The 18,250-nt window shown below is 35.2% G+C and overlaps 1 protein-coding gene across 2 annotated transcripts in view; it reads right to left on the reverse strand.

Annotated features, from left to right (window-relative positions):
• Positions 1–15,641, reverse strand: part of uba7 (ubiquitin-like modifier activating enzyme 7) — a 38,164-nt gene extending 22,523 nt beyond the window's left edge. The window contains exons 1-21 of one of the 2 annotated variants that reach the window (XM_077197831.1): positions 15,402–15,641; positions 15,154–15,182; positions 14,765–14,812; positions 13,437–13,605; positions 12,342–12,476; positions 12,129–12,235; positions 11,949–12,039; positions 11,448–11,580; positions 11,241–11,338; positions 10,928–11,089; positions 9,672–9,836; positions 8,512–8,622; positions 8,316–8,396; positions 7,129–7,284; positions 6,767–6,932; positions 6,455–6,651; positions 5,859–5,923; positions 4,945–5,140; positions 2,441–2,515; positions 1,562–1,760; positions 1,379–1,470 (exon numbers count right to left, since the gene is read on the reverse strand). In XM_077197831.1, the coding sequence (XP_077053946.1) occupies positions 1,379–1,470; positions 1,562–1,760; positions 2,441–2,515; positions 4,945–5,140; positions 5,859–5,923; positions 6,455–6,651; positions 6,767–6,932; positions 7,129–7,284; positions 8,316–8,396; positions 8,512–8,622; positions 9,672–9,836; positions 10,928–11,089; positions 11,241–11,338; positions 11,448–11,580; positions 11,949–12,039; positions 12,129–12,235; positions 12,342–12,476; positions 13,437–13,605; positions 14,765–14,812; positions 15,154–15,182; positions 15,402–15,455 (2,529 nt within the window). In that variant the 5' untranslated portion in view covers positions 15,456–15,641. Of the gene's footprint in view, positions 1–1,378; positions 1,471–1,561; positions 1,761–2,440; positions 2,516–4,944; positions 5,141–5,858; positions 5,924–6,454; positions 6,652–6,766; positions 6,933–7,128; positions 7,285–8,315; positions 8,397–8,511; positions 8,623–9,671; positions 9,837–10,927; positions 11,090–11,240; positions 11,339–11,447; positions 11,581–11,948; positions 12,040–12,128; positions 12,236–12,341; positions 12,477–13,436; positions 13,606–14,764; positions 14,813–15,153 lie in introns of both variants that reach the window. The other variant, XM_077197830.1, reaches the window with a different exon arrangement.
• Between the last annotated feature and the right edge of the window lie 2,609 nt (positions 15,642–18,250).

Consider the following 18,250-nt stretch of genomic DNA (forward strand, 5'->3'; position numbering starts at 1 on the left):
CCTAAAAATGTATTTTAATCCCAGATTTTCTATGTGGTTTTAGAGACCTGCAATAAACAGAAACCTTTGTCTAACTGTTGCCATATGAACATTTCTCCAAACACATTCCAGGACGCCTAATCTTCAAAGAAAGCAAGACTAGAAGCAACCAGAGAAAGAGAAATGGAGAATAGATAGTCCAGGAGTGATTTAAAGACTGAAGAGATTGTGAAAATCAAAGACAGATACATACAGAGCAACACATAGACTGAGACTAATCCTCTTCCTAACAGAACACACAACTGAGATGTAGTTCGGACACTGCTGCCCATTCAGTCTATGTACTGTATGTGTGTGTGTGTGTGCGTGTGTGTGTGTGTGTGTGTGTGTGTGTGTGTGTGTGTGTGTGTGTGTGTAAGCCCAGGAAGCCCATGTGTCATGCAGTCACGACAAACGACAAAGCGGACACTGACCAAACCAGCATGCATCCAACGCTTTTCATAAGACCTGCCTGTCCGTTGGACACCCTCTACTTGAGAAGTATGTCACAGCGTTGAGGTACTATGAAGAAGATCAGTCTCAACAGAAAGGATGACTGTTTTCTTTCGTCTGTTATGGACGGAGCTGGTTAAGGGTCAATGAAAACTGCAGTCGGGCCAATTTTGTGGTCCACTGAGACCTCCTACCTGAGAGTGGACGCCAACAAGTCTGACAGGCCCAGTGCACACACCAAATGTGTGTGTTTACTGGGAATGCCAAAGTTAACACGCTAACTTTCAGACTCATTGTATGTTTAAAGCCACTAACGAAATAATTCACATAAAAATAAAACTGTCATAATTTTCTGTTCCTTATGTCATTCCAAACCCATATTGTTTTCTTTTAAGTGTAAAGTAAAACAAAGACGTTTTGCATAATGTCTAAGCTACTTTTTGTTCTATGAACAAAATGACAAAAAAATGATAAAAATAATGTTTTTAAATATATTCACATTATATATATATATATATATATATATATATATTAAATTTTTTTATTCTGAAAGCCAGGAAATAAACAGAAGGTTTTGAAAATGGAAAAGAATGTAAAGTTATGATGTCAAATTATCCGTATTGACAGCCCACACACACACACACACACACACACACACACACACACACACACACACACACACACACACACACACACACACACCTTCTTAGTATATTAAGTTAAATAATAAGGAATTATTTTCTTATTATGTTTTATTTACTACTATTTTAATTGTCTATTTTCTTTGTCATTCTGTGCTTTATACAAATGATACAAGGTATTTAGTTTCATCAAGGCGAGCATCACAAAACAGTATGTATTGTGAAAATGCTATTCAAATAGATATTGACTTGACAAACATGGGTACCTTCTCAAACTCTTGTGGATGCATCCGGAAGTTTTGGTTGGCCAGCTGGAGTTTGGACAGCTTCTCCTTTAACATCTCCAGCTTGACTTTGTCTAAGAGATGCAGTGAGGGATATTAAAAGAGAGTTCTTTCCAGACTTATTCAAATGTATTATATAATTTTATATTAAGCCTAACATCTCACCTTCCTCTTTCCTCTCCTCGTTTTCCTCTTTCAGCTGCTGGTCCGTCTCTGCTATCTTTACACTAGATTTAGGGGTGAACTCTGGGACTTTTACTCCCTGCAGAACGCTCTGAATGTCAGCACGATTTTTTGAGCCTGTAATCCCATAGATCTGGCCATATAAATTGGCCGCTGCCACAATGAAGTCCATATGGGTGATCTACAGTATAAAACAAGAGAAAAAGGTAATCATCTCAAATCATAATACTTTTATTAAAGCTGGCAGAACTAAAATGAAACTGCGTGTTTGTGTTTGATTTTGGGCTGAAGGGTGGAAAACTTGCCATGAATCACAAACACACATGGAGAGAAACAGAACTGCAGTGGTTAACAGGAAATGATGAGAGGAAAGTGTGTAGTGCATTCAAAAAACAACACTTCCCAAAATGGGTTGACTATAGAATTCAAATTGACTGTGAAAAGGGAATTCCTTAGTTTAGGGGAAAACAAATCTTACCAAATGATGATAACATTTATAAAGAATCAAGACAATGGAAAGAATGGGCCATAAAATTGAATAATGGTTGTAGAGCGGAACCATTTGCATATCTAGCCGAATTAAATTATTCAGGAGTTTGTCTGAAAGGGTTTCTGTGAAAAGCATGACCTGTTTGCTAATGTGCCTCTGTGTTTACCTGTGTGAGTGTGTCTGTGTGTCTGTGTGTGAGGGCTCGGGGGTTTAACATGTTTTCACTTTGTTTTGTTAATCTCAGGTGATCAATATCAGATAATTCACACCAGGAGAAAAAAACGTGAGTCGTAAAGTTAGACATTCCTGTCTGCAGGGGATGATGGGAGATTCCAGAGACTGTATATGGGAATTTACTCAGGAAAACTTACATTGTTTGTGTCAAAGATCAAAGGATGTGGACATCTCTTTGCGCCCATCCAGAACGGAAGTCCAGAGCTTGTTACCTAGTGAGGACCAGAGTGGGAAGGAGAGGAGAAAAAGCGTTTTTAAAAAGTGTTTACATTTTCTTTTAATGTTTTTAAATATATTATTTATTTAATTGTTTATTATACATGTAAATTTATCTGCATGTATATTTATTATACATGTAAAAATGTATTATATATACCTATATTATTTTAATATGATTTAATATTAATAATGTTTATTATCTGTATTATTAGATGATTGTCTATTTAAAAAAAGAGGAATAAACATTATTTATTGTTGTTCATTTGAATATATTATTTATTTCATGGTTTATTATACATTTAAATTTATCTGCATGTATATTTATTATACATGTAGAAATGTATTATATACATATATTATTTTAATATTATTTAATATTAATAATATGTTTATTATCTGTATTATAAGATGTTTGTCTATTTTAAAAAGAGGTATAAACATTATTTATTGTTGTTCATTTTAATATATAAAATACACTGTTAAAGATGCTATATAGTTCTATTATTATTTATTTATTTATTTATTTTTATTTACTTTTTTATTGTAATTACAATTAAATGCTTGTCTATTTTTCATTTAAAAAATATTTGTATATACATTGTTTTACTTAATGTTCATTTTAATATATAAAAGATACTGTTAAAGATGCTATATAGTTCTATTATTATTATTATATCTAAAAATATTACACTTATGTAGGATCAATTAATTACAGTTTAAAATAAAAATATTTTAATAGTATTTTAATTGGAAATAGTATATACAAGGTATATACATTGTTTTACTTAAGGTTGTTCATTTAAATATATAAAGATATTGTTAAAGGCGCAATATAGTCAGCTCCAGTAAACAAGAATGGAAGACGTCTACATGTGTTGTGAACCAAATGCAAGCCCTGCAGCCACACCAGTCACATGCTGATGTGAAGTGGACGTGATTGGTCACCATAAAGCCCATGTCTCCAAGCCTTTTGCTTAGAGAGACAGAGTAATGAGTTTATCATGTGTAAGTGTGTGTGTGTTCGATACAATTTGTGTTTTAACAAAAAACAGAAGAGGTTGTTGTAAAGAACAAAGGCAGACCAAAAGAGCAGTCACACAAAACTAATTCCACTAGTTTAACAGAAATAATAGTTTGTGTTGATCTTTCCAACCATCTTTCTGCACTCCTGACAATGAGAAACTTTAATGCCAAGCTCATCCAAGCCTCAGGAGAACTTCATAATTGATTATTTTTCAGTATATTCATGCACAAACCCCTGAAACTAAACTGTGGTTTACACATCTGCGACTTCAGGTTTTGCAACTGTTATATCTGGACATGCAAGATAAAGGACATTTCAGAGTTTCAAAACACTATTTTCTTGTTCTTATAATCCCTCCTCTGAATGAATGTTTATCTCTGTGTGCAGGCACTGATGCTATGGATTAGACCTCTCCACATCCATACTGTTACACAACCATAGACCCACAAACCCCTAGTAGAAATGATTGGTTGTATTTTTCACTGAATAAGGATTTCATATATTTAGAAAGAAATTATTGTAATATGCTGCAATTCACATAATGAAGACTTTTGGATTTATAATAAGACCTCAGATAATGACATGAATGATTGATTTTGATTTGAACAATTTTATAAATATTTATTTTACAAGGTATTGTGACTTTATCATGCCATCTCTCTAAACATGGTCCGAGCCCACTGTTGTTATAGACAACAGCGCCACCTGCTGAATGTGAAACTAACACATTCAATCACTCTTGTGATCCCAAAACTAATCTCAACTCACTTTTTTAACATACTGATAATCAAAATGTCTAAGGTATATATTGATAAGACTAGTAAGTCTGTAAGTAGTCATTTTAGTAGGTCTCTTTTTTTTTTTTGATCATCCAAAGCGTTTTACTGTACAGTTTTGGGAAGAATCTCACAAAACATGGCAAAACCATATGGGCCCCCCCCAAAAATTAAGTTAATTTGAATTATAATTTGCTTAAAGAAAATATTCCCCCCCCCCCCCATTCTCTCATGTGATAATATATACAGGTGAAACTCGACAAATTAGAATATCGTGCAAAAGTTATAATTTTGATGATTATGGCTTACAGCTTATGAAAACCCCAAATTCAAAATCACAGAAAATTTGAATATTACATGAAATCAATAAAAAAAAGGATTTCAAATACAGAAATGTCAGCCCTCTGAAAAGTATAATCATGCATATGTATATAGTTATATATACTAAATATATTAGCTTCACCTTTTAATTTGAATTACTGAAATACACAAACTGTTGCATGATATTCAAATTTTTCGAGTTTCACCTGTATATATATATATATATATATATATTACAGCCTAGGAACCATAAGCTTTAGCCACTATGACACGTCCTTGTATTTTTGGCTCTCTATGTTACCTGGTCAGGGGGAAAGCAGTGCAGTAGTTGTCTAATGTGATTGTTGTAAAGCATTTCCCACTGTTTGCGGGCCCAGCTGATACAGTCGGCCCAGTTCTGAGGCCATTCCTCGCTCAGACACTTGTAGACGCCCTCCAGCATTTCCACAGCCTCCACATCCCCACGGGCGACTGTGCGATCTACAAAGGTTGGGTCACTGCAGACAAAGATGGAAAAAAAGGTATGAGCTATCTGTATGCTATGCAGTATGAGTAGCTTTTTTGTTTTAATTCTTTCAACATCAATCGTTAAGGTTAAACTTTATATGGCCCCAAAGCCATTAAAACCATTTCATTACTCAAAATAAAATTACAAAAAATTCAATAAATTCAATAAAATTTATATTGAACTTTTTTTAATATTAATAAAATTATCAAAAATATACAGATTTTTTCTTTTTTTTTACATAAAATGAAAAATACAAACAAATTCAAAATATTAATAAACAATAAAAACAGCTGTTGAGTTGGGTGGGGTCCTTCCTTTGCTGACAGCACACAGGAGGTAGTTGAGATTGAGGCAGTTATGCTGCTGTCTTCCCTTTGTGGTATCTGTCTGCAGCACACAGCACCTCAGCTTCCTGCACACTCGCCTTTTATAAACATCCTTCACTTCATTTCAGATGGAAAAGAGATCTGACTACAGTTGACTTGTGGCAGGAAGCCAGGGAGCAGCCAAGGGTTGCGCTAATAATGAATAGCTGAGCCTGGACATGAGGAGTGGGTCACATTTAAGGAGTACTATGTTGAACAGAATCTCTGACACAATATCTGCATCTGCTGATAACAGTTGTGCCTCTTCACCCTGTTTCTTCCACACATTTGATGTTTTTTCTCTTCTAGACTATTGACTAGTTAAAATGCATTTATCTCTACCTCAGATAGTGGTTCACATTCTCTGCCGTTTGCTTGAAAAGCCCTTCAAACTGGTCTCTGGCCCACTGAAAATGATACAAAAAATAATTTGTGATTCACACAAACAGCCTCATATTTGCATTAAAATTATCACTATATGTATTTGCAAATATTCAAAAATATTTTGATGATAAAAGCCTGGATATATAACATAATTTTTTTAAAATTTCTTTCATGTTTTTATTTGTTTTATACATTATGCCTGGATATTTCCACTTAAGTTAAGGGCCATTCTCAGCAAGGACAATGTTTATAAATATATAAATAAAGCTTTAATAACCATTCAGGTCCACACCATAACTATAACGATAACAACAAAGAGGAGCAATATTGTTGAAATCATTTTCAGAATATTTTTTAATCAATATTTGGAGTAACACAGGACAGTTTAACTCCTAAAAATGGAACAAACAGAAGTGTTTGTGATAGCAAAATTAGAGAAATTATCATTTGCTGCTTAAACGGCTGCTATATTTGTCAATACAACAACCTGTAAATCTGTTAAACAGAAAATGTATGATAAAATAAACTGTCCACCATTACAAATGCCTTCTTACCTGTAGTGTGTGCTCTATACGGTGCGGGAAGTTCTTGAGTGTGCAGATGGGAATGGCTTTCTGTCCTCCAGATGTGGAGGGTCCATATGATTCAGTCAGATGTGGTACTACCACCAAAGTGTGGCCTTTACTACCCAGAGTTCCTCCCTCCAGCATGGGCTTTTTGTTTTTCACACAGCACTGGTCGAGATAGACTCCTAATGGACAGGGAAAGTGAAATGATAGACATTTTGAATGAGATGTAAGGCAACACAAACTTCTGGCTGATAAACACTGATGGTGTATCATGGGACTAGCAAAGTCAGCACTCACGTGCATCCACATTATCCAGCGCAGCTGCTACACCATCAAGGTGACTGTAGAAGGAATATGTGTAGACCTCCTCCGTCTCTGCACACACACGGTTCTGGTGAGAGATGATGTTCATGTAAGGGTTCATCTCTTTAACAGACTCCGCCGCCACCTCGGACTTCAGCCTCTGAGAAAGATAAAAAGAATAAATGTAAATGCATTACAGTGATTTTACAACAGTTAAGGCACGTGAAGTGGACATGGCGCAATCAATCATATTTCAGAGATGGACTTCTTATAGATTACGGTCATTGATATTGTACTAAAACCATTTTCTGAAGTTCAAATCAACAGTGTAGCTATTCTGTGCCAACTCTTCTTACCCCGATGTCCTGAGAGCGGAACAGAAACTGTCGATTCAGATTTGATCGCTCAATAGAGTCCATGTCAGTCACCGTAATTTTTCCACCCTCTCCCGCACCCAGACCAATCAGAGCAAAGTTCTTCAGCAGCTCACAACCAATTGCTCCAGCTCCAACCTGATCACATAGACATTAGATGAGAATTGATGAATAATATTGATTAATAATCTCCAAGACTAAGAGATGGAGCAGGACCTGGGATTTTTAAGAGAGGTTAAATATGGAAGGACTATGTTTACATGTGATGTACTTTAAAGTATAAATGTACACAACCGTTCAAAAGTTTAGGGTCACATAAAAAAGATTTTTTAATGTTTTTAAAAAAAGTATCTTATGCTTACCAGAGATGCATTTATTTGATCAAACATACCATAAAAACAGTAATACTATGAAATTTTAAAATAAATGTTTTCTATTTGAATATATTTAAAATGCAATTTAATCTAGTGATAGCTTTCAGCATTATTACTCCAGTCGTCAGTCACATGATTATTCAGAACTTATTCTAATATGCTGATTTGCTGCTCAAGAAATAATTCTTATTATCAATGAACCGATGTTAAAATGGTTGTTATATTTTTTTTAGGATTCTTCGATGAATAGAACGTTCAAAAGTACAACATTTATATGAAATCAAAATCTTTTGTAACATTATAAATGTCTTTGTCCCTTTTGATCAATTTAATATATCCTTGCTGAATAAAAGCATTATTTAAATAAATTATTTACAGATCCCAAACTTTTGAACAGTAGCATATGCTAAAAGCAAAAATACTACTTTATTACTTCTTTATTAGCATAAAACTGACATAAGCAAACTATGTGCTAAAATGAAAAAATCCAGGTTTTAGTAACATTCAGAGACACCAAAGTAATAAACCCAAAAATTATCCTCTAAAAAAAAATCTGGAATATTAGGTTGATTCACAGAGGAAACTCTGACCTACATATCCTTAGTGCTCAACAGGAAGTATCACATGGCACATCAAATATTTCCTGTGCATTCTACACCACTGACTCACTGATCTGCTCACTGCCCTGCATAACAGAGCAACAATAAGCAACTGACACAGTCATCCAACAGGGTTTACTGAAACACAAAAGTGTAATGACCTCCTCTGCTGGTGAAGCAGGAGAAACACACTCACCAGAAAATAGTTCTGTTTCTTCAGCTTGTCTTGAAAATCAGATCCAAACACAGCAATCTGCCCATCATATCGGCTGTCTCTCTGCAGCACAGAGGATAAAGATCACTTTATCAGAAGTAAGTGAGAAGTCAGAAACAATCCGAAATGAGACTTTTGTATTTTCCAAATACTGCATATGAGCTTGCTTGTTGCTTACAGGAGCACAGGCGTCTTCAGTAAGGACAACTCCATCCTCCTCTAGAGGCAGGCATTCCAGGGCATCGAAATACAGCCACTGCCTGAGAGGAGTGAATTTACCACTGCACGCCTGAAAGATTTCATAGATAGAACATGTTCACAAACTCAAATTATGTGTCCATCAACTGGTGATCTTGGTGTAAATTATCATAAACACTCTCCCCGCCAGTGTTTTTTCAAAAAAGTTGCTAGCCACATAATTTTCACAAAACTTTCATGGCCACCAGAATATTTTGTTGTATGAATATATGACCATGCAATATATCAAAAGAAAGAACAGAGCCTCTGCTTTTAATAAATAAACATCCTATTAAAGCTTCCTTAATGCATTCTTTTTTTTATCAACACTTGAATGTTGTTAAGTTTCACTAAAAAAAGCTGCATTTTGAACAAAAAGCTGAGAAAAGTGAAAGACAACAACATGTGCATTAGAAATGCGTTTATCACTTGTTTCTGCTTCTTAGCCTGTGTTTTGATCTTGAGATTCTGTTCTCTTTCAGAAGATGAATAATAGCGCCACCTACCGTATAACAGTGAAAACATGGATTACAGAAAAATTTCATAGATAGAACATGTTCACAAACTCAAATTATGTGTCCATCAACTGGTGATCTTGGTGTAAATTATCATAAACACTCTCCCCGCCAGTGTTTTTTCAAAAAAGTTGCTAGCCACATAATTTTAACAAAACTTTCATGGCCACCAGAATATTTTGTTGTATGAATATATGACCATGCAATATATCAAAAGAAAGAACAGAGCCTCTGCTTTTAATAAATAAACATCCTATTAAAGCTTCCTTAATGCATTCTTTTTTTTATCAACACTTGAATGTTGTTAAGTTTCACTAAAAAAAGCTGCATTTTGAACAAAAAGCTGAGAAAAGTGAAAGACAACAACATGTGCATTAGAAATGCGTTTATCACTTGTTTCTGCTTCTTAGCCTGTGTTTTGATCTTGAGATTCTGTTCTCTTTCAGAAGATGAATAATAGCGCCACCTACCGTATAACAGTGAAAACATGGATTACAGAAAAATTCTGTCAATGGCGGGGAAGTGTTGTGTTATAAATTATGGAGAATTCCAACAATGGCGGGTAAAGATAAATGATCAAACTCACCTTCACCACCTCCTGAGCTGCCAGCCCTCCAATGAAGGCATTGACAGGTGCCAGGTCACCGCTGGCAACCAGAGATAAATCCCTTACAACATCTTCATCAAGCTCATCAAACTTTGCATCTGTACAAAGCTCTTTTGTGATAGTAACCATCACTTCAACATCAGCCTACAGAGGGCAGCAAAACACAGAGATGAACTGTAGTCTCACTACTGAACCATTACATTAATGCCCAGTTTCACAGACAAGACTTGAATCTAGTCCCAGACTAAAATGCATGCTTGAGCTGTTTTAACTTAAAGCAATATCCACTGACATCTTAAAATATGTCAGTGACATTGTTTTGTCTCTAGATGCACACCAGTAATGTTTTTTTCTAAAGCACATTTATAAAAGCCACTTAAATGTCCTAATTGAACTAAGGCCTAATCCTGGTTTAATCTAAACCCTGTCTGAAAGGGCCTAAAGGGTGTTAAAACGTGATGATTTAGATCAATGCATTGCATTCCTATTATAATATACTGTAGTTTTATATATATATATATACTAAATATACTGGACTATTTTTAGTAGTAAAAATAGTTTTGTTGATATTTCATAATTGTTCTTTGAAAATAGTTAATCATAGTGATTAGAAACGTAATTAAATCACATAGTAAAACATTTTTGAATTTTTTAATGCATTGCATTTACATAATTGCAATTGAATTGTCAAGTATTTGCACATGGGGAAAAAAAAGAAAATAATAAGATTTGTATAATTCTTTTTTTCATTTAATTGTTGAAGACTGAAATATGGCAATAATTATCAAACAGTCAGTTTTTCCACAATAATAATAATAATAATAATAATAAACTTTATTTTATATAGCGGCTTTAAAAAGTATCTCAAAGCACTTCACAAGAATAGAAAAATAATAAATCATACAATTAAACAAACAATGCATTACTGACAGAAAAACGTAATAAAATACAAAATAAAAACATTATGAAATATAGGATTAATAATAATAATAATACAACAATTTTCAACAATTATGTAAAAGCTACCCTAAACAAATAAGTTTTCAGTGATGATTTAAAAACACTAAGAGATTCTGCTTGACTAATCAATGGAACAGTAATATTACCTTTCTTAAACCTACTGTACAATACGTTGCATAATGACTGACAAATAGAGTCTCAATGTGGAATATTTTGATACAATGTGTGTACTTTAAAACACATTTCGAACATAAAGGTGTCATGGGATGACTGACCTGGGATCTAGGATGGGGTGTCCGGCTGTATTTCTGAGTGAATCTATGCAGGGCCTGGAAGGCCAGGTGTAGAGACAGGTGTCTTTGTCTCTTGCCATAGTCTGTCATTTCCACAAGCTCAGAATCTCTGAGCGCTTCATCCAGAGCCACATTCAGAGGTTTCTGCAAGCATTAAAACATCACCTGAGGAAGGTGCCTTGCTATAATGCTGTACTTTGACACCACACACTTCCAGGTTTCAAAAGCATACTTACTGTACATCCTGACAACAGCATCTTAAATATTGAATAAATCAATAGGAGGTTACACTTACAAAGTTGAGGATTTCAGGCTGTTTCACTTCAGTTGCAACTCCACCCTTCACATACTCGGAAAACTTGGAAGTGTCACAAATAGTGAAGGAGTAGCTGTCTAAAAGCATTGAAATATATCTTTGTTATTGAATGAACTGCATGCTATCCACCATTTCCATTCTCCACTCTAGACATTTTTCATTTTCCATGTTTCACATAACACCTACCCCTCACTTTGATCTCTATTGGACCATAACCGTTGAGTTCGGTCATGCCTTGAACCTCAGAAAAATTCACAAACATGCCATCGGTGAACTCATGACTCTCTTCATCTGTGCATGTCACTATGCCTGGATTCTCCTATGATGGAAAAATGTTACATTTTCAGCTCAAATTAATTAAAGGATAGTAAAAAGGAAGAAAAATAATAAATAAATAAAATAATACATTTTGGCCAACTTGTTTTCAAAATGAAAAAATGAAAATCTGCCAAAAATGTCTTGCTGTCATGTATAACAAATCCATAACTTTGTTCATCTTTGAAACACATGAAGGTATTTTTAATTAAATTTTCCATGGAGGGACAGAAATCTCGCAGATTTCATTAAAGATTACTTCATTTGTATTTCGAAGATGAATGTAAGTATTATAGATTTGGAACGTGATGGTTAGTATCCCTTTAAGAGGACCAAATTGAAAGTGAAAATGTGATTTTAGTCACGTGACACCTTGCTGATATGAGCAATCATGGCTGAGACTGGAGTTTCTCCATTTGTGTCTCTGACCTCAAACGATTCGCCAAAGTCACAGAACAACTGCCTGCAAACCAAACACAGAAATCAGAATATGATTTAGCACTATTTTTAACCATCCTCACATATTTGATTGATTCAAGGGGTGCAGCCTACCCACAAAGCCCTCTGGTGTCAGCCACAATAAACTTTATATTGTTTGAGTGACAAAATGTTCCCACACGTAGCTGCTCTTCTAAAGGTGAATTTGTGAGCACCACTACCTGTTGTAATAAACACATAAAATAAGACAAAATGAGAAATAAGTTCAAAGTCAATTATTATTATTATTATTATTGCATGGACATATGAGATAGGATCATAACTCACCTGGAACTTGCGGAGGAAGTCGTTGTTGAGTTTGTTAGTCCAGGCAGACACTCGAACGTAGACATTCAGACTAGAGAGCTGTTTCTCAGAACACAAGGCCCTGTTCTGACCCAGATCAGCATCTTTTAGGTAAAACTGAAGACAAAAGAAATTATATAATTGATCCTTTGTAAAGGTCACACAATAACAACTAAATTAACCATTTACATATTTGCAAATCTCTCGTTCAAGACGGATCGGTGCAGCTTCTGCAGTAATGCGGTCGATGTACCGGTCTGTTGTGGTGAAGAAGGAGCTGAGCTGCAAGGCGAAGCTCTTGATTTAACAGTGGATCTACGTTCCTACTCTCACCTATGGTCATGAGCTGTGGGTCATGACCGAAAGGACAAGATCCCGGATACAGGCGGCCGAAATGAGCTTTCTCCGCAGGGTTGCTGGGAGATGGAGTGAGGAGCTCGGTCATTCGGGAGGAGCTCAGAGTAGAGCCGCTGCTCCTCCACATCTGTTCCGGATGCCTCCTGATCGCCTTCCCGGGGAGGTGTTCCGGGCACGTCCCACTGGGAGACCTAGGACACGCTGGAGGGATTATGTCTCCCGGCTGGTCTGGGAACTCCTCTGTATTCCCCCGGTAGAGCTGGAGGAAGTGTCTAGGGAGAGGAAAGTCTGGGTCGTCTCTGGTTAGACTGCTGCCCCCGCGACCCAGCCCCGGATAAGCGGAAGAAGATGGATGGATCGATGGGATATTTGCAAATATGACTATCTTTTTTCCATGAAACACAAAAGGGGAATGGCTCTTAAGTCTTAAGACCCCTGCACTGCAGCTCTTTAATTGCAAATGCATCACAAATGCATCACACGGTGATTGGTCACATGACATGCAAAAACCAATAACGTTTGACAACGTTTACATTACATTTGGCACAATGGTTCTTGAAGGACCATGTCTGAATGCACACATCACCATTCATTTTCATTGCATAGAAAACAGCAGCTCTGAGCATTTTTGAAGCGTCTTCTTTGATTGTTTGTAAAGGATTGTCAAACTACTTCGTTTTTGGATGAACTTTTCATTTAATTGCATTAAAAGGTCATTACCTGAGAAGACAGATCTCTCCACTCCACCACACCCTCATCCTGAACGGTGACTGATCGAACTCCAGCCAGAATCACATTCTTGGCAATTTCCACGCCAAGACCTCGCATTCCAGCAATGAGGACATCAGCCTTTCCCATGCGACGCATTGCATCATGGTCAATCACATACCTGTTGTGACATAAAAAATTGGCCCGTGCATAAAGTGAAATTTCCTTACACGCTGATTAATCATTTAAAACATTTGATAGTTGCCATTTAAAATAAAAGTATTTTGTGTAACAGAGTAAATACAATGTTTATAGGGTTTTTAATCTTAATTAAAATAAGCATACAATAAATATAACAAATAATGCCACATTGTATATTTTGCACATTTAAATAATGTATGGGATATTTTCACATTAAAGTAAGCAACTGAGAATTGTGGGGAAAATGGTCTTTTTTTATTAACAAGATATAGCTGCTTATACAAAGTAAGAGACCAATAAAAGCATGTCTCTTTATATATATATATATATATATATATATATATATATATATATATATATATATATATATATATATATATATATATATACATGCAAGTACAAATAAATGGGAGGAAAAAATAAACAATTTACAAAAAGAGGGTGGAAATGCTCTTAAACACAGGCATAATTTTCCTTATGTATTTTTTTACACAAATCCAATTCATATAAACTAAATAGTATGCAAATCAGTTTAACTATGCAAAAAAGCAAACCAGTTTGCTTTTATTTATTTATTTATACCCCCCCTGTGAAAAATACCAGGAAGAGTCTATTTGGGATGGGCGAAACTTTTCATAAAGCTTCAGAAAATACATAACTGGAATTCCTCAAACCAAGTAACCTGACATCAAAAAGACAATTTAGACAACATTACAGCTGATAGTCTACAACAAACTAAACAACGAATGAAAGTGTCTGTACAGAAATACGATCTTCACATGTCTGCTTTTAAAACTGGTGTCTATTAGGTGTCCATTCCATTAAACACATTTCTGAACTTTTTTTTTTTACAATCTGAGGGATCTGCAAAAATATAAATCTTCAATTACTAAATGAAATTGTAAGAAGTACAATGCACATTGTTTTCACTGGAAATATAATACAAACTGTTTGAAAAACCTTTAATTTAGTATATCAGTATGAGTACTCATGTAAAATGAAACTTCCAACAAAAGAGTAAAAAAAAAAAAAACACACACCAAAATAAAAAAAAAATCAATATGGGGAAACCAAGACGCAAACAAGGAAAGTTAGGTTGTATATGTGTCATGTAAGAATATTTTTTACAATACACTTACAGCTGTCGAGAATATAATCCCTCGTCAATATCAGCCTGAGCCATTTTTCTGTAAGAACGACAAATCATTATCAGTGGTAGTTTACAAGGAAGTCGTGTGTCAGATACCACGGTACTAATTGATTTCCATATTCATGTACCATATTTAGCTACATGTTACATTCTAAAAGTACTGTTAGTATTATCGCGTGTCCAACATGTTGGTACCATTGTACTTTTTTGCAGTGATTGGTCTACACCAGTTAAACACCGGGTGTAAACAATGCATTGACCGTTTTCAGATGAATTAGCAAACAGCAATGCGACCAATGAAAAACTCATAAATATGACAACTGTATAATTCTATAACGATGTATTATCAACTAGTAATGAATATTTTCAATAATTTACCTTTCAGCGGAGTTTGGCGTTTGCTTCCTCTGTCAAAATAGAAAGTAATATGATTCAGAGGAATGGGTTTCACTTTCGTTTCTGTTTTCGTTGTGTTCCTGATATTGTGTAACTTATTCTGTCGCGCACATTCAGCCATATTGAGTTATTAAAATGAGAATTATTAAATGTTTATTGTATCTTCGAAAGCTCCTGTCACTAGATGATGAGATTCCTCGGGTGAGGTCAACATAACTATAATTGCCTACCTCAGAATAACCACACGACGGCGCTGCCAATCCATTGAAATCATAGATATGCATTGAAATAACTGAATATGTGTCTAGAACTGAAGAATGCACAAGAAACAAGTGACAGGGGTGGCTAAGCGATCTGGCATTTATCTCAAATTGGTCAAGACGATTTTCGTAGATAACGTTTCACTCTGCATTTATCAGGTGTAAAATATCATCCAAAGCGGTGCTCACGTTTCCTGTCACGTGATAACTAATACTTTTTTCAGTTAGCCAGCGCTTACCTGGATGGACCATTCACAATAGTTTGTGATTTAAAACAATAATATTCAATTAGTTTGTTGGGCAGTAAGGTATATTTATTAATTTATATTAGCCTAATAATAATGTGTTTTTATAACATTTGAAGCTTTCTCAAGATTAGGCCTCTAACCGTTATACAGTCTGGAGTGAGGCTATGGCTTGGCTCAATAAAACAACGTCCAATATTTTACAGGTAGGCCTATACACATCGATTTGAATTATACATGCATGCTTTGTGTAGGATAATTAATACAGATTTAGAACAATACTTTCTTGATCTCTGCTTTAAATTAATTGATCTGGAAATATTTAATCTATTATAAACAGGGGATAAACAGATTGTTAAAGAGGAACATGGGACAGAGTAAGTTAAATTCTTTTTTGAAGACATATCTGGGGCCCTCAAAATGTAGGACCATTTGCATTTTAAGCCAAACACTTAAAACAAAAGTCATTACATTCAACAATATGTCATGTATCAGACCCAATGTATTAGGCCACGACTAATTTCTATAATGTTTGAAAGAAAATTTTGTAGCTGACTAGTCGAAATACCCCAATTAATTTATGAATCATTAAAAAACAGGCATGTGCTGCATGTGCTTGTCTTGCAGTATGATCATTCATTCAACTTAAGGGTTCACTTTATTAACGTTAGTCAATATACATATTTTAAAATCAACTAAATCAATGGGCAGTGCAGGACCAGTAGGCCTACACATAAAGTCAATATTTTAACAACAATAATGATAGGCTATGTGATTACACAAAACCTTTCCGTTTTCAAAATACTACCTCTGATTTCCGAATGGACATTTCTCTGAGCCCGCGAGTGACACGGAAATGAACGCAAAGTCTGAGGTAAAATACAATTATTTTGTTTTCTACTTCAGATATACACCCTTCAAAACATATATGTGCAACAAGAAAAATGTTAATGACTATTTCCAATGTCGACTAGCAGCAACATTCTCTTTTAGTTGACTAATCGATCATGCCCATAGGGCCTATATCTAATCAGAATTTTGATGGAAGAATTTTTACAATTATAACCTTGCATGTAAAGTATTCCTTCATTTGTTTCATAAACTTCTGGTCTCGCACCCCATAAATCAATGGGCTCAGTAATCTTGGCATAATATTTGTGAGCAGATAAATACAAAAAGTGATCTTAGTTCTGTGTACAGGGAAAAAAGGATTAATAAATAAGTACATAAAAGGGGTGACATAGGAAAGCATACAAAGAAGTAACTGGACGCCATGCAACAATATCGTACTCTGAGCCTTATTTGCTGAACCCTTTGAAGCCGCCTTTCTGGCAGTGAACAGAACTCTGCAATAAGTAGATATGAGAATTATCCACACCAAAGACATATAGATGATTTGTGATACAGTGGTGCTGTCCTTGTGGGCTTTGGAAGTAAACAAATTGAATGGGTAGCAAAGTACAACAGACCTGAAGAAAGATATGGGCTGGATTGAAAATAAAATAATGATATCTGCCAGAGAAGGTATAGCTCCTAAAACCCATAGCAAGCATATAAAGATGTAGGTTCTTTGTGGAGTGCAAATCTGAGAGTGATGCAGTGGTTTACAGATAGCAATGAACCGTTCTATGGCCATACCAGCCAGATTCAAAGGAGTGATCATAAAGGTGGTTGAACCAAGAGTAATCAATATGCAACACCACGAAACATTAACAAATGGTAAAGCATAGGTCAACACATATAAAGTTACTGATAAACATATCATGAGCATGTCATTGATTACCAGGTGAATGTATAAAATGTATCTGGAGTCTCTTGTAAACATTAGATTAGAAAAAAAGGTCACTACTAACATTCCGTTGATGAAATTAATGATAAAACCGAGACTAACAATCACAATGTTTTTGGCAAGAGCTTCTTCATAACTATCCACAAACCAGATCGTTGAGTTCATTTCTGAGAGAGAAAACAGGACAGTGGTTAAAAAGGGCACACATTGTATCTAGTCCAAGCAGATGATACAAATCACTATTGATAACTGAGGTTAACATTTTCCAGGAGCTTATCTCATAAACAATACTGCCCCCCCTCCCCCATTGTAATTCAAATTACACCTGAACCTGCTTAGACTTACCTTGAACTGAAAAACCGGTTCTGGACTGTGGGAAATATGAAGCTCACATGAGTTTTAATTAGTGGAGTGCTACTTTGTTATTTATGGTTTGTGGAAAGGGCTGAGATCATGAATATTAAGCCTGTTACCCACAAGTCTCATCTAATATTTGCATTCATGACATCATTGCAGAATAACAGCAAGCATCTGAAAACGCATCTGACATGCAAACTGTATTAGCACATTGCTATGAAGTTTCTAGGGTGTTCTCAGTGGTTGCAAAGCAGGAATGTACATGTTTGTTTATGCAGACTGATCTTATGAAAAAGCAGTGACAGGGGATTTTTTTTCCCCATGAAACACAATAGTGGCCAGATGTTATGTCGACATCTTCATTCTTTATTCAAATATTAGTAAAAATTTGTTAAAGATATCGTAAGCATATTGCATGCATAGTTGTG

This window comes from Siphateles boraxobius, unplaced genomic scaffold (genome assembly GCF_051911475.1).
Source record: "Siphateles boraxobius isolate OS27281-9 unplaced genomic scaffold, OSU_SipBor_1 41, whole genome shotgun sequence".
Taxonomy (NCBI): domain Eukaryota; kingdom Metazoa; phylum Chordata; class Actinopteri; order Cypriniformes; family Leuciscidae; genus Siphateles; species Siphateles boraxobius.